Consider the following 13,786-nt stretch of genomic DNA (forward strand, 5'->3'; position numbering starts at 1 on the left):
TAATACTGCCCCTATGTACAAGAATATAACTACTATAATACTGCCCCTATGTACAAGAATATAACTACTATAATACTGCTCCTATGTACAAGAATATAACTACTATAATACCGTCTACTATGTACAAGAATATAACTACTATAATACTGCCCCTATGTACAAGAATATAACTACTATAATACTGCTCCTATGTACAAGAATATAACTACTATAATACCGTCTACTATGTACAAGAATATAACTACTATAATACTGCCCCTATGTACAAGAATATAACTACTATAATACTGCTCCTATGTACAAGAATATAACTACTATAATACCGTCTACTATGTACAAGAATATAACTACTATAATACTGCCCCTATGTACAAGAATATAACTACTATAATACTGCTCCTATGTACAAGAATATAACTACTATAATACCGTCTACTATGTACAAGAATATAACTACTATAATACTGCCCCTATGTACAAGAATATAACTACTATAATACTGCCCCTATGTACAAGAATATAACTACTATAATACTGCTCCTATGTACAAGAATATAACTACTATAATACTGCTCCTATGTACAAGAATATAACTACTATAATACTGCCCCTATGTACAAGAATATAACTACTATAATACTGCCCCTATGTACAAGAATATAACTACTATAATATTGCCCCTATGTACAAGAAAATAACTACTATAATACTGCCCCCTATGTACAAGAATATAACTACTATAATACTGCTCCTATGTACAAGAATATAACTACTATAATACTGCCCCTATGTACAAGAATATAACTACTATAATACTGCTCCTATGTACAAGAATATAACTACTATAATACCGTCTACTATGTACAAGAATATAACTACTATAATACCGTCTACTATGTACAAGAATATAACTACTATAATACTGCCCCTATGTACAAGAATATAACTACTATAATACTGCCCCTATGTACAAGAATATAACTACTATAATACTGCTCCTATGTACAAGAATATAACTACTATAATACCGTCTACTATGTACAAGAATATAACTACTATAATACTGCCCCTATGTACAAGAATATAACTACTATAATACTGCTCCTATGTACAAGAATATAACTACTATAATACCGTCTACTATGTACAAGAATATAACTACTATAATACTGCCCCTATGTACAAGAATATAACTACTATAATACTGCCCCTATGTACAAGAATATAACTACTATAATACTGCCCCTATGTACAAGAATATAACTACTATAATACTGCTCCTATGTACAAGAATATAACTACTATAATACCGTCTACTATGTACAAGAATATAACTACTATAATACTGCCCCTATGTACAAGAATATAACTACTATAATACTGCTCCTATGTACAAGAATATAACTACTATAATACCGTCTACTATGTACAAGAATATAACTACTATAATACTGCCCCTATGTACAAGAATATAACTACTATAATACTGCCCCTATGTACAAGAATATAACTACTATAATACTGCTCCTATGTACAAGAATATAACTACTATAATATTGCCCCTATGTACAAGAAAATAACTACTATAATACTGCCCCCTATGTACAAGAATATAACTACTATAATACTGCTCCTATGTACAAGAATATAACTACTATAATACTGCCCCCTATGTATAAGAATACAACTACTATTATACTGCTCCTATGTACAGGAATATAACTACTATAATACTGCCCCTATGTACAAGAATATAACTACTATAATACTGCTCCTATGTACAAGAATATAACTGCTATAATACTGCCCCTATGTACGAGAATATAACTACTATAATACTGCTCCTATGTACGAGAATATAACTACTATAATACTGCTCCTATGTACAGGAATGTAACTACTATAATACCGGCCCATTATTAATGAAAGTAGCGCCCCTTATGCACGAGTTTATGAATATAAACCTGTTTATAGATTCCATATAGAGGCACTCCGGTTGCCAGCTATAACTGGCACACTTTTCTCCACAGGTGTACGCCGATGCCAGCCTGGTTTTCCCATTGCTCGTAGCCCAGACATTTGCTCATAGACACGCGGATTTATCCAGTCGGGAGAAGGAGCAGGACTGATGATGTGCGGAGCTGTGTCTGTTCGGGTTTGCACGCTGCATGCTGCGCTCCGGACTGTCGGTCTGTATTCAGCTTCCATCCTCGGCTGCCTCCGCACAGGAGCGTCACAGAGATGACCCAGGCATCAGATTACAGCAATGTTACCGTGTGCAGACATACCGCGCTGTATCTACGCAGCGCCTTACAAGTATACCGGAATAGGAAAGCGTTTGGCAACCCAAAGCTCCCGCTCTGCGGTGCCTGGAGTGTATGGGAGTTGTAGTCCTTGTGATGGGCAGGTCACTAATGTTATACCGTAATCCTCTGCCATGAACTGGAAACCAAGTAATGTTATGTATTTAATTTGTTATGAGTGGGGAGGGGAAGAAGGTCGGGGTAAGTGGCGTGGAAATAATAAAATATTGTTTCCAAAATGTCATCAACTTTGTTATAAAAAATAAAATGACAACAATGTCACTTTGACCCGCTGCCACCATCCTCCTCCAAAGGCTCACCCCTCCAAACCTGGACTTCCCCCTCACTGGCGGTCAGCAGACATGGTTCAGTGGGATGATATGAGAGCGACTGTACGACTCCTTTACTGACCGGGAGTGAGAGTGTGAGGGATCCCTGCAGGAAAGAAGAGAGCAAATCGGGTGACGGAATACTGCCTCTATGTACAAGCATATAACTACTATAATACTGCCTCTATGTACAAGCATATAACTACTATAATACTGCCCCTATGTACAAGAATATAACTACTATAATACTGCTCCTATGTACAAGAATATAACTACTATAATACTGCTCCTATGTACAGGAATGTAACTACTATAATACTGCCCCTATGTACAAGCATATAACTACTATAATACTGCTCCTATGTACAAGAATATAACTACTATAATACTGCCCCTATGTACAAGAATATAACTGCTATAATACTGCCCCTATGTACAAGAGTATAACTACTATAATACTGCCCCTATATACAAGAATATAACTACTATAATACTGCCCCCTATGTACAAGAATATAACTACTATAATACTGCCCCTATGTACAAGAATATAACTACTATAATACTGCTCCTATGTACAGGAATGTAACTACTATAATACTGCCCCTATGTACAAGCATATAACTACTATAATACTGCCCCTATGTACAAGAATATAACTGCTATAATACTGCCCCTATGTACAAGAATATAACTACTATAATACTGCCCCTATATACAAGAATATAACTACTATAATACTGCCCCTATATACAAGAATATAACTACTATAATACTGCTCCTATGTACAAGAATATAACTACTATAATACTGCCCCTATGTACAAGAATATAACTACTATAATACTGCCCCTATATACAAGAATATAACTACTATAATACTGCCCCCTATGTACAAGAATATAACTATTATAATACTGCCCCCTATGTACAAGAATATAACTACTATAATACTGCCCCCTATGTACAAGAATATAACTAGTACTATAGTATTGAGTGGCAAGTTTTATTTTTATGTTTACTGGCCTGGAAACCCACTTGCGCACCACTTCACACAGCTGTGCTACGTTTCACACCACTCACCTCCACTAGGTCCCAGAAGCAGACGTTGCCGTCCTCGGAGCAGCCAACGACATGCGTGTCCTTCTCGCTGAGGCAGCTGTCCAGTTTATAGCTCGTGTTCTTGTGTCCGGAGTACCTAGTACAGAACACAGGAGAGCTGGCTACAGGGCAACTGTTAACACAATGGCACGTAGAAGTTTGTGCACCCTCCTGGTCAAAATTACTGTTATTGGCGACAGTTAAGCAAGTTGACAATTAAATGATCTCTTGAAGGCCTAAAGTTAGAGATGACACATTTCATTTGGTGTCCAGATTCTAACGCATCGGGTATTCTAGAACAGAGGTCCCCAACTCCAGTCCTCAAGGCCCACCAACAGGTCATGTTTTCAGGATTTCCTTTGCATTGCACAGGTGATGCAATTATTACCTGGGCAAGACTAAGGAAATCCTGAAAACATGACCTGTTGGTGGGCCTTGAGGACTGGAGTTGGGGACCTCTGTTCTAGAATATGTATTTATGTATGTACAGTTAGGGCCAGAAATATTTGGACAGTGACACAATTTTCGCGAGTTGGGCTCTGCATGCCACCACATTGGATTTGAAATGAAACCTCTACAACAGAATTCAAGTGCAGATTGTAACGTTTAATTTGAAGGGTTGAACAAAAATATCTGATAGAAAATGTAGGAATTGTACACATTTCTTTACAAACACTCCACATTTTAGGAGGTCAAAAGTAATTGGACAAATAAACATAACCCAAACAAAATATTTTTATTTTCAATATTTTGTTGCAAATCCTTTGGAGGCAATCACTGCCTTAAGTCTGGAACCCATGGACATCACCAAACGCTGGGTTTCCTCCTTCTTAATGCTTTGCCAGGCCTTTACAGCCGCAGCCTTCAGGTCTTGCTTGTTTGTGGGTCTTTCCATCTTAAGTCTGTATTTGAGCAAGTGAAATGCATGCTCAATTGGGTTTAGATCTGGAGATTGACTTGGCCATTGCAGAATGTTCCACTTTTTGGCACTCATGAACTCCTGGGTAGCTTTGGCTGTATGCTTGGGGTCATTGTCCATCTGTACTATGAAGCGCCGTCCAATCAACTTTGCAGCATTTGGCTGAATCTGGGCTGAAAGTATATCCCGGTACACTTCAGAATTCATCCGGCTACTCTTGTCTGCTCTTATGTCATCAATAAACACAAGTGACCCAGTGCCATTGAAAGCCATGCATGCCCATGCCATCACGTTGCCTCCACCATGTTTTACAGAGGATGTGGTGTGCCTTGGATCATGTGCCGTTCCCTTTCTTCTCCAAACTTTTTTCTTCCCATCATTCTGGTACAGGTTGATCTTTGTCTCATCTGTCCATAGAATACTTTTCCAGAACTGAGCTGGCTTCTTGAGGTGTTTTTCTGCAAATTTAACTCTGGCCTGTCTATTTTTGGTATTGATGAATGGTTTGCATCTAGATGTGAACCCTTTGTATTTACTGTCATGGAGTCTTCTCTTTACTGTTGACTTAGAGACAGATACACCTACTTCACTGAGAGTGTTCTGGACTTCAGTTGATGTTGTGAACGGGTTCTTCTTCACCAAATTAAGTATGCGGCGATCATCCACCACTGTTGTCATCCGTGGACGCCCAGGCCTTTTTGAGTTCCCAAGCTCACCAGTCAATTCCTTTTTTCTCAGAATGTACCCAACTGTTGATTTTGCTACTCCAAGCATGTCTGCTATCTCTCTGATGGATTTTTTCTTTTTTTTCAGCCTCAGGATGTTCTGCTTCACCTCAATTGAGAGTTCCTTTGACCGCATGTTGTCTGCTCACAGCAACAGCTTCCAAATGCAAAACCACACACCTGGAATCCACCCCTGACCTTTTAACTACTTCATTGATTACAGGTTAACGAGGGAGACGCCTTCAGAGTTAATTGCAGCCCTTAGAGTCCATTGTCCAATTACTTTTGGTCCCTTGAAAAAGAGGACGCTATGCATTACAGAGCTATGATTCCTAAACCCTTTCTCCGATTTGGATGTGGAAACTATCATATTGCAGCTGGGAGTGTGCACTTTCAGCCCATATTATATATATAATTGTATTTCTGAACATGTTTTTGTAAACAGCTAAAATAACAAAACTTGTGTCACTGTCCAAATATTTCTGGCCCTAACTGTATATAGCAGCCACATAGAATATAGCACAGGCCACGTAGTATATAGGAGCCATGTAGTATATAGCAGAGAAATACTACGTGGCCTGTGCTATATACTATGTGGCTGCTATATACATACATAAATACATATTGAGATGCGAACTCGGGTTCAGAAAAATGGCCGCCGCGATCTCCATCTGCGCATGTGCGGCATCCCGCGGCCATTTTCCTGAAGCACCGGGCAGCAGAGCACTCCATCTGCGCACGCACGGCCTCAGGAAGATGGGCCCCCCCACCGTTAACCAGGGGAATAGCGCAGATCGCGCTCTTTTTCTTCACCTGCGCAGTGGATTCGGCAGTTGGACATGCGCAAACCACTACGCCACCAACGGAAAGATGAGCAAGATCTGGGGGAAGAAACAGCGCTGTCACCACGCCCATCTGACCAGACCAGCCTGATTGACAGGCGGAAACGGCGACTTTGGTAAGGTATTTCGGCAGCATAGGTGGGGAATCGGGGTACACAAAATACACTATTGAAACGCACAGCTCAGGCCCTATTTAACAGTATTTTTATCTCAATCTGAAAAAACGGGGTGACAGGTTCCCTTTAATACAAGCCACGCAATATATAACAGTGCCCACGCAGTATATAACACTGCCTACGCAGTATATAACACTGCCTACGTAGTATATAACACTGCCTACGTAGTATATAACACTGCCTATGTAGTATATAGCAGCCACGCGGTATCTAACACAGCCCACGTCAGGGGTGTCAAACTGCATTCCTCGAGGGCTGCAACCAGGTCATGTTTTCAGGATTTCCTTGTACTGCACAGGTGATAATTTAATCACCTACACACATAATGATTCCAGCACCTTGTGCAATGCTAAGGAAATCTTGAAAACAGGCATGGTTTGCGGCCCTCGAGGAATGCAGTCTGACACCCCTGGCCCACGTAGTATACAGCAGTGTGGGCACATATCCCTGTTAAAAAAATAAATAAAATAAAAAATAGTTGTATACTCACCCCCTGGGATCCACCGAAGCTCCGGCGATAGGCGTGCGGCTGCCTCCATCTTCCGTTCCCAGGATGCATTGCAAAATTACCCAGATGACTTAGCAGTCTCGCAAGACCGCTAAGTCTTCTGAGTAATTTCGCAATGCATCGCCGGTAACGGAAGATGGCGGCCGGCGCGTGCGGCTCGGCGGACTACGGAGGGTGAGAACAGCAGGTTTTTTGTTTTTTTTTATTATTTTTAACATTACATTTTTTTTACTATTGATGCCGCATAAGCAGCCTCAACCGTAAAAAGTTGGGGACACACAGGGTTAATAGCAGCGGTTACGGAGTGCGTTACCCGCGGCCCGTTACCGCTGGCATTAACCCTGTGTGAGCAGTGACCGGAGGGGAGTATGCGGGCGCCGGGCACTGACTGCAGGGGAGTAAGGAGCGGCCATTTTCTTCTGGACTGTGCCCGTCGCTGATTGGTCGTGGCTGTTTTGCCGCGACCAATCAGCGACTTGGATTTCCATGACAGACAGAGGCCGCGACCAATGAATATCCGTGTCAGACAGACAGACGGAAGTGACCCTTAGACAATTATATAGTAGATATCATAATTTTACATTTTAACTCCTCTCCGACATCCGACGTTCTATTCCGTCCATGTGACCTGGGCCTGTCTGACCATGGACGGAATAGTACATCATGTCCTTTAACCCCTTTCTGACCTTGGACGGGATAGTACGTCCGAGGTCAGAAGCCCCGCTTTGATGCAGGGCTCCGCGGTGAGCCCGCATCAAAGCCGGGAAATGTCAGCTGTTTTGAACAGCTGACATGTGCCCATAATAGGCGCGGGCAGAATCGCGATCTGCCCGTGCCTATTAACTAGTTAAATGCCGCTGTTAAACGCAGACAGCGGCATTTAACTACCGCTTCCGGCCAAGCGGCCGGAAATGACGTCATCGCCGACCCCCGTCACATGATCGGAGGTCGGCGATGCTTCTCCATTGTAACCATAGAGGTCCTTGAGACCTCTATAGTTACTGATCGCCGGCAGCTATGAGCGCCACCCTGTAGTCGGCGCTCACTGCACGCCTGCAATTCTGCTACATAACAGCGAACATCAGATCGCTGCTATGTAGCAGAGGCGATCGAGCTGTGCCTGCTTCTAGCCTCCCATGGAGGCTATTGAAGCATGGCAAAAGTTAAAAAAAAAAGTTAAAAAAAAAAAATGTGAAAAAATAAAAAAAAATATAAAAGTTTAAATCACCCCCCTTTCGCCCCAATCAAAATAAATCAATAAAAAAATATCAAATCTACACATATTTGGTATCGCCGCACTCAGAATCGCCCGATCTATCAATTAAAAAAAAGTATTAACCTGATCGCTAAACAGCGTAGTGAGAAAAAATTCAAAACGCCAGAATTACGTTTTTTTGGGTCGCCGCAACATTGCATTAAAATGCAATAACGGGCGATCAAAAGAACGTATCTGCACCAAAATGGTATCATTAAAAACGTCATCTCGGCACGCAAAAAATAAGCCCTCAACCGACCCCAGATTACGAAAAATGGAGACGCTACGAGTATCGGAAAATGGCGCAATTTTTTTTTTTTTTTTAGCAAAGTTTGGAATTTTTTATCACTACTTAGGTAAAAAATAACCTAGCCATGTTAGGTGTGTATGAACTCATACTGACCTGGAGAATCATAATGTCAAGTCAGTTTTAGCATTTAGTGAACCTAGCAAAAAAGCCAAACAAAAAACAAGTGTGGGATTGCACTTTTTTTGCAATTTCACCGCACTTGGAATTTTTTTCCCGTTTTCTAGTACACGACATGCTAAAACCAATGATGTCGTTCAAAAGTACAACTCGTCCCACAAAAAATAAGCCCTCACATGGCCAAATTGACGGAAAAATAAAAAAGTTATGGCTCTGGGAAGAAGGGGAGTGAAAAACAAACACGGAAAAACGAAAAATCCCAAGGTCATGAAGGGGTTAATGCAACACGGCGACAGAAGTCGTAATCGCATTAAAATTCCGGCGCCATCTTACCTCAGGGAAGATGGTGTCAGCATCCTGGGGGTGTCCCCGCCCACCCGCCTTCACGATTGCTGTGATTGGCTGTTCAATTCTGAATAGCCAATCGCAGCCTCTCTCAATGTTTCAGCCAATCAGATTGACTAAACCGTGATGTCCCAGCCTAGGATCGAGTACCGACGTACTCGATCCTAGGCTGGTGCCTGGCAATGCCAGGCATCGGTGAAAAGGGCTCAGACTGGCGCGATCAACGATCCCATCAATCACGCTAATCACAGGGCACAGCCGCGGTTTGACACCACCGGCCTTACAGAGACTTTTTCACAGTCTTCTTCTCTGAAGATTTTGTTAACCTCATGGTGGGCCAAACTTATTTAGATGCTTGTCAATTTTTGGAACAAAACCCCGGTTCACCATTTTTTAACTGGTCTCCTGTAGATGCAGTTTTGGGGCCTGGCCCTTCACATGGGGATCCTGAAGAAGCCAGAACTTCGGCAATATTGGAGTGTTGATATTTTATATAACACTCCAGTGTTCCGAATGGTCATGGCGCGGACGCGTTTTGAGGCCATCCACAAATTCCTGCATTATACCGACAATGCACAGTGTCCCCCACGAGATGACAACCGTCTGTTCAAAGTTCGGCCGGTCATCGAACACTTCAACAAAAAGTTTGCTGAAGTGTACGTGCCCCAAAGGGACATCTGTGTGGATGAGTCCTTGGTTCATTTTAAGGGACAGCTCGGATTCCATCAGCACCTGCCCAGTAAGAGGGCCAGGTACGGAATCAAACTCTACAAGCTGTGTGAGAGAACCTCAGGGTACACCCACAGCTTTAGAGTCTACGAAGGGAAGGACACCAGGATTGAACCCCGAGTGTCCTCCTGTCCTGGGAGTGAGAGGGAAAATTGTGTGGGATTTGGTGCACCCACTGCTGGATAAAGGTTAACACCTCTACACCCATAACTTTTATTCCAGCATCCGACTCTACAAATCCCTCTCTGCGCGAGGCACCGCAGCCTGTGGTACTGTCCGCAAAAATCAGAGAGGCCTCCCGAAAACGCTCAGAAGGGGTGACAGCAGAGCCCAATGTAGCGACCACCTACTGGGGGTCAAGGACAAGAGGGATGTCCTTCTCTTGACCACCATACACGGTGATGGCAGCCCCCTCAGCACTGTACGGGGTACCTCTACACAGGTCAGCAAACAGGACTGTGTACTGGCGTACAACAAAAATATGGGGGCATTGATCTCTCTGATCAACTCCTTCAACCGTACAGTGCTTTGAGAAAGGCCAGGGTGTGTACAAAAAGCTGTCCGTGGACATCGTACAAATGGCAATGCTCAACGCTTTCCTGCTGTCACGATGTGCATGCCACACCGATACGTCGTACCTTCAGTTCCAGGAGGTAGTGGTTAAGGCCCTGATATTTGGCACTTAGGAAGGAGCAGGCCCAAGTACTTCCGAGACTGAAGGTGCTCGTATCGTACCAGGTTAACATTTCCCAGGGGTGGTCCTGCAAACTGGAAGAAAAGGTAAGTCGCAAAAAAGGTGCCGAGTGTTAAAAAAGGGGAATATGCAAGGACATCATTTATCAATGCGACACCTGTCCCGAAAAACCTGGCCTGTGTATGAAGGATTCAAATTCTACCACAGCTCTATGCACTACTAATTTACTGTAATTTACACAAGAAGAAACAGGTGGTTAGTTCCAAAAAGGGGGCACTTCTGGATAAGTTCCTTGGGGGTCTATATTTTCAAAATGATGTCACTTGTGTTTATTTTTTACTGTTTAGGCACATCAAGGGCTCTGCAGATGGAACCATTCCATCAAAGTCTGCATTCCAAAACGTCACTTCCCTTCCTAGCTCTGCCATGCGTCCAAACAGTAGTTTTCTCTCACATATGGGGTATCGGCATACTCAGGACAAACTGGACAACAAGTTTTCGGGTCCAATTTCTCCTGTTACCCTTGGGAAAATAAAAAATTGGGGTCTAAAATCATTTTTGTGGAAAAAAATGTTTTTTTTCATGGTTGGGCATTATAAACTCTAGTGAAACACTTGGGGGGTCAAAGTGCTCAGCGCACATCTAGATAAGTTCCTTGGGAGGTCTAGTTTCCAAAATGGGGTCACTTGTGGGGGGTTTCCACTGTTTAGGCACATCAGGGGCTCGCCAAATGCGACTTGGCGTCCGATGGCAATTCCAGCCAATCTTGGTGTGAAAAAGTCAAACAGCACTCTTCCGAGCTCTGCCATGCGCCAAAACAGTGGTTTTCCCCCACATGTGGGGTATCAGCGTACTCAGGATATATTGCACAACAACTTTATCTGTCCATTTTCTCCTTTTAACCTTGTGAAAATGAAAAAACTTTGCTAAAAGCTAATTTTTGTGACTAAAAAGTTAAATGTTCATTTATTCCTTCCACGTTGCTTCTGCTCGTGTGAAACACCTGAAGGGTTAATAAACCTGTGATGACGTTGTTGTCACATGACCGTGACGTCATGGCAGGTCCTTCTCGCATAGCACCGGAACCTGCCGCTTGCACTGTCGAGGACAGGGCGTGACGTCGGAGGGTGAGAATAACCTTTTTTTTAATTATTATTTGTAACATTAGATGGTTTTACTATTGATGCTGCATACGCAGCATCAAGAGTAAAAAGTTGGTCACACAGGGTTAATAGCTGCGTAACCGGAGTGCGCTGAGTAACCGGTAACGCTGGCATTAACCCTGCGTGAAGGCTGACTGGAGGGGAGTATGGAGCGGGTACTGACTGCGGGGAGGAAAGAGCGGCCATATTGCCGCCGGACTGTGGCTGTCGCTGATTGGTCATGGCAATGGTCGTGGGCGTTTTGCCACGACCAATCAGCGACTTGGATTCCATGACAGACAGAGGCCGCGACCAATAAATATCCGCGACAGAAGGATAGACAGAAAGACAGACAGACGGTGACCCTTAGACAATTATATTGTAGATGAGTGAATAGCTATAGCGCTTACCGAATAGTTGCATCCGGATACCTGGAGCGCTCCTGATAATCGGCTGCATGTGTCGCGGCTGTTTCACTGTCACAATACACATGGAGGAGCCTGTTGTTTGGCTCTCCACGCAGGTGCTGGGACTGTCACACAGCCGTGACACATGCAGCCGATTATCAGGAGCGCTCCAGGTATCCGGATGCAACTATTCGGTAAGCGCTATAGCTATTCACTCATCACTAATCATCATCCATTTGTAGAAGCCATCCTCTTCCTCTGTTCAGTTTCAGCTTTTTTTTTTTTTTACAGATGGCGTTATGTTTGCATCAAGAATTTGTTGTAATTTCATTGAATCTATTCTTCCCTCTACCTGTGAAATGTTCTTGGCACCATTGGCTGCAACACAATCCCAAAACGTGAATGATCCCCCCCCAATGCTTATTGATTGGTGAGAAGCTCTTTTCCTGAAATTCTGTGTCCTTTTTTCTCCACACATACAGTACAGACCAAAACTTTGGACACACCTTCTCATTTAAAGATTTTTCTGTATTTTCATGACTATGAAAATTGTACATTCACACTGAAGGCATCAAAACTATGAATTAACACATGTGGAATTATATACTTAAAGGGAACCTGTCACCCCGTTTTTTGAGATTGAGCTATAAATACTGTTAAATAGGGCCTGCGCTGTGTGTTACTATAGTGTATGTAGTGTACCCCGATTCCCCACCTATGCTGAGAAATAACTTACCAAAGTCGCCGTTTTCGCCTGTCAATCAGGCTGGTCAGGTCGGGAGGGCGTGTTCACAGTGCTGGTTCTTCCTCAGCTTTACGTTGGTGGCGTAAAGGGATGACAGCGCAGATCGCGCGCTGCTTGTTCACCACTACGCCACTACGCGTAGTTATTTCTCAGCATAGGTGGGGAATCGGGGTACACTACATACACTATAGTAACACACAGCGCAGGCCCTATTTAACAGTATTTATAGCTCAATCTCAAAAAACGGGGTGACAGGTTCCCTTTAACAAAAAAGCGTGGAACAACTGAAATGATGTCTTATATTCTAGGTTCTTCAAAGTAGCCACCTTTTGCTTTCATGACTGCTTTGCACACTCTTGGCATTCTCTTGATGAGCTTCAAGAGGTAGTCACCGGTAATGGTCTTCCAACAATCTTGAAGGAGTTCCCAGAGATGCTTAGCACTTGTTGGCCCTTTTGCCTTCACTCTGCGGTCCAGCTCACCCCAAACCATCTCGGTTGGGTTCAGGTCTGGTGACTGGAGGCCAGGTCATCTGGCGTAGCACCACATCACTCTCCTTCTTGGTCAAATAGCCCTTACACAGCCTGGAGGTGCGTTTGGGGTCATTGTCCTGTTGAAAAATAAATGATGGTCCAACTAAACGCAAACCGGATGGAATAGCATGCCGCTGCAAGATGCTGTGGTAGCCATGCTGGTTCAGTATGCCTTCAATTTTGAATAAATCCCCAACAGTGTCACCAGCAAAGCCCCCCCCCCATCACACCTCCTCCTCCATGCTTCACGGTGGGAACCAGGCATGTAGAGTCCATCCGTTCACCTTTTCTGCGTCGCACAAAGACACGGTGGTTGGAACCAAAGATCTCAAATTTGGACTCATCAGACCAAAGCACAGATTTCCACTGGTCTAATGTCCATTCCTTGTGTTCTTTAGCCCAAACAAGTCTCTTCTGCTTGTTGCCTGTCCTTAGCAGTGGTTTCCTAGCAGCTATTTTACTATGAAGGCCTGCTGCACAAAGTCTCCTCTGAAGGCCGGGATCACACACAGCGACATACGGCCGAGTCTCCCTGGTTAAAATCAAGCTCTGGCACCGACACTCCAGAGCGGAGCGTGCGGCCGCATAGCAATACATGGAACTGCACA

The 13,786-nt window shown here is 43.4% G+C and overlaps 2 protein-coding genes across 4 annotated transcripts in view; one reads left to right on the forward strand and one right to left on the reverse strand.

The window, feature by feature from the left end:
* DHPS (deoxyhypusine synthase) overlaps positions 1-2,591 on the forward strand; it is a 28,677-nt gene extending 26,086 nt beyond the window's left edge. For all 3 annotated transcript variants that reach the window (XM_069767250.1, XM_069767252.1, XM_069767251.1), the window contains exon 10: positions 2,031-2,591. In XM_069767250.1, the coding sequence (XP_069623351.1) occupies positions 2,031-2,129 (99 nt within the window). In that variant the 3' untranslated portion in view covers positions 2,130-2,591. The remainder of the gene's footprint in view (positions 1-2,030) is intronic.
* Positions 2,455-13,786, reverse strand: part of WDR83 (WD repeat domain 83) — a 30,638-nt gene continuing 19,306 nt past the window's right edge. The window contains exons 9-10 of the mRNA XM_069767253.1: positions 3,714-3,828; positions 2,455-2,738 (exon numbers count right to left, since the gene is read on the reverse strand). Of these exons, the coding sequence (XP_069623354.1) occupies positions 2,583-2,738; positions 3,714-3,828 (271 nt within the window). The 3' untranslated portion in view covers positions 2,455-2,582. The remainder of the gene's footprint in view (positions 2,739-3,713; positions 3,829-13,786) is intronic.

The sequence above is a fragment of the Ranitomeya imitator genome, chromosome 4 (genome assembly GCF_032444005.1).
Source record: "Ranitomeya imitator isolate aRanImi1 chromosome 4, aRanImi1.pri, whole genome shotgun sequence".
NCBI classification, from domain to species: domain Eukaryota; kingdom Metazoa; phylum Chordata; class Amphibia; order Anura; family Dendrobatidae; genus Ranitomeya; species Ranitomeya imitator.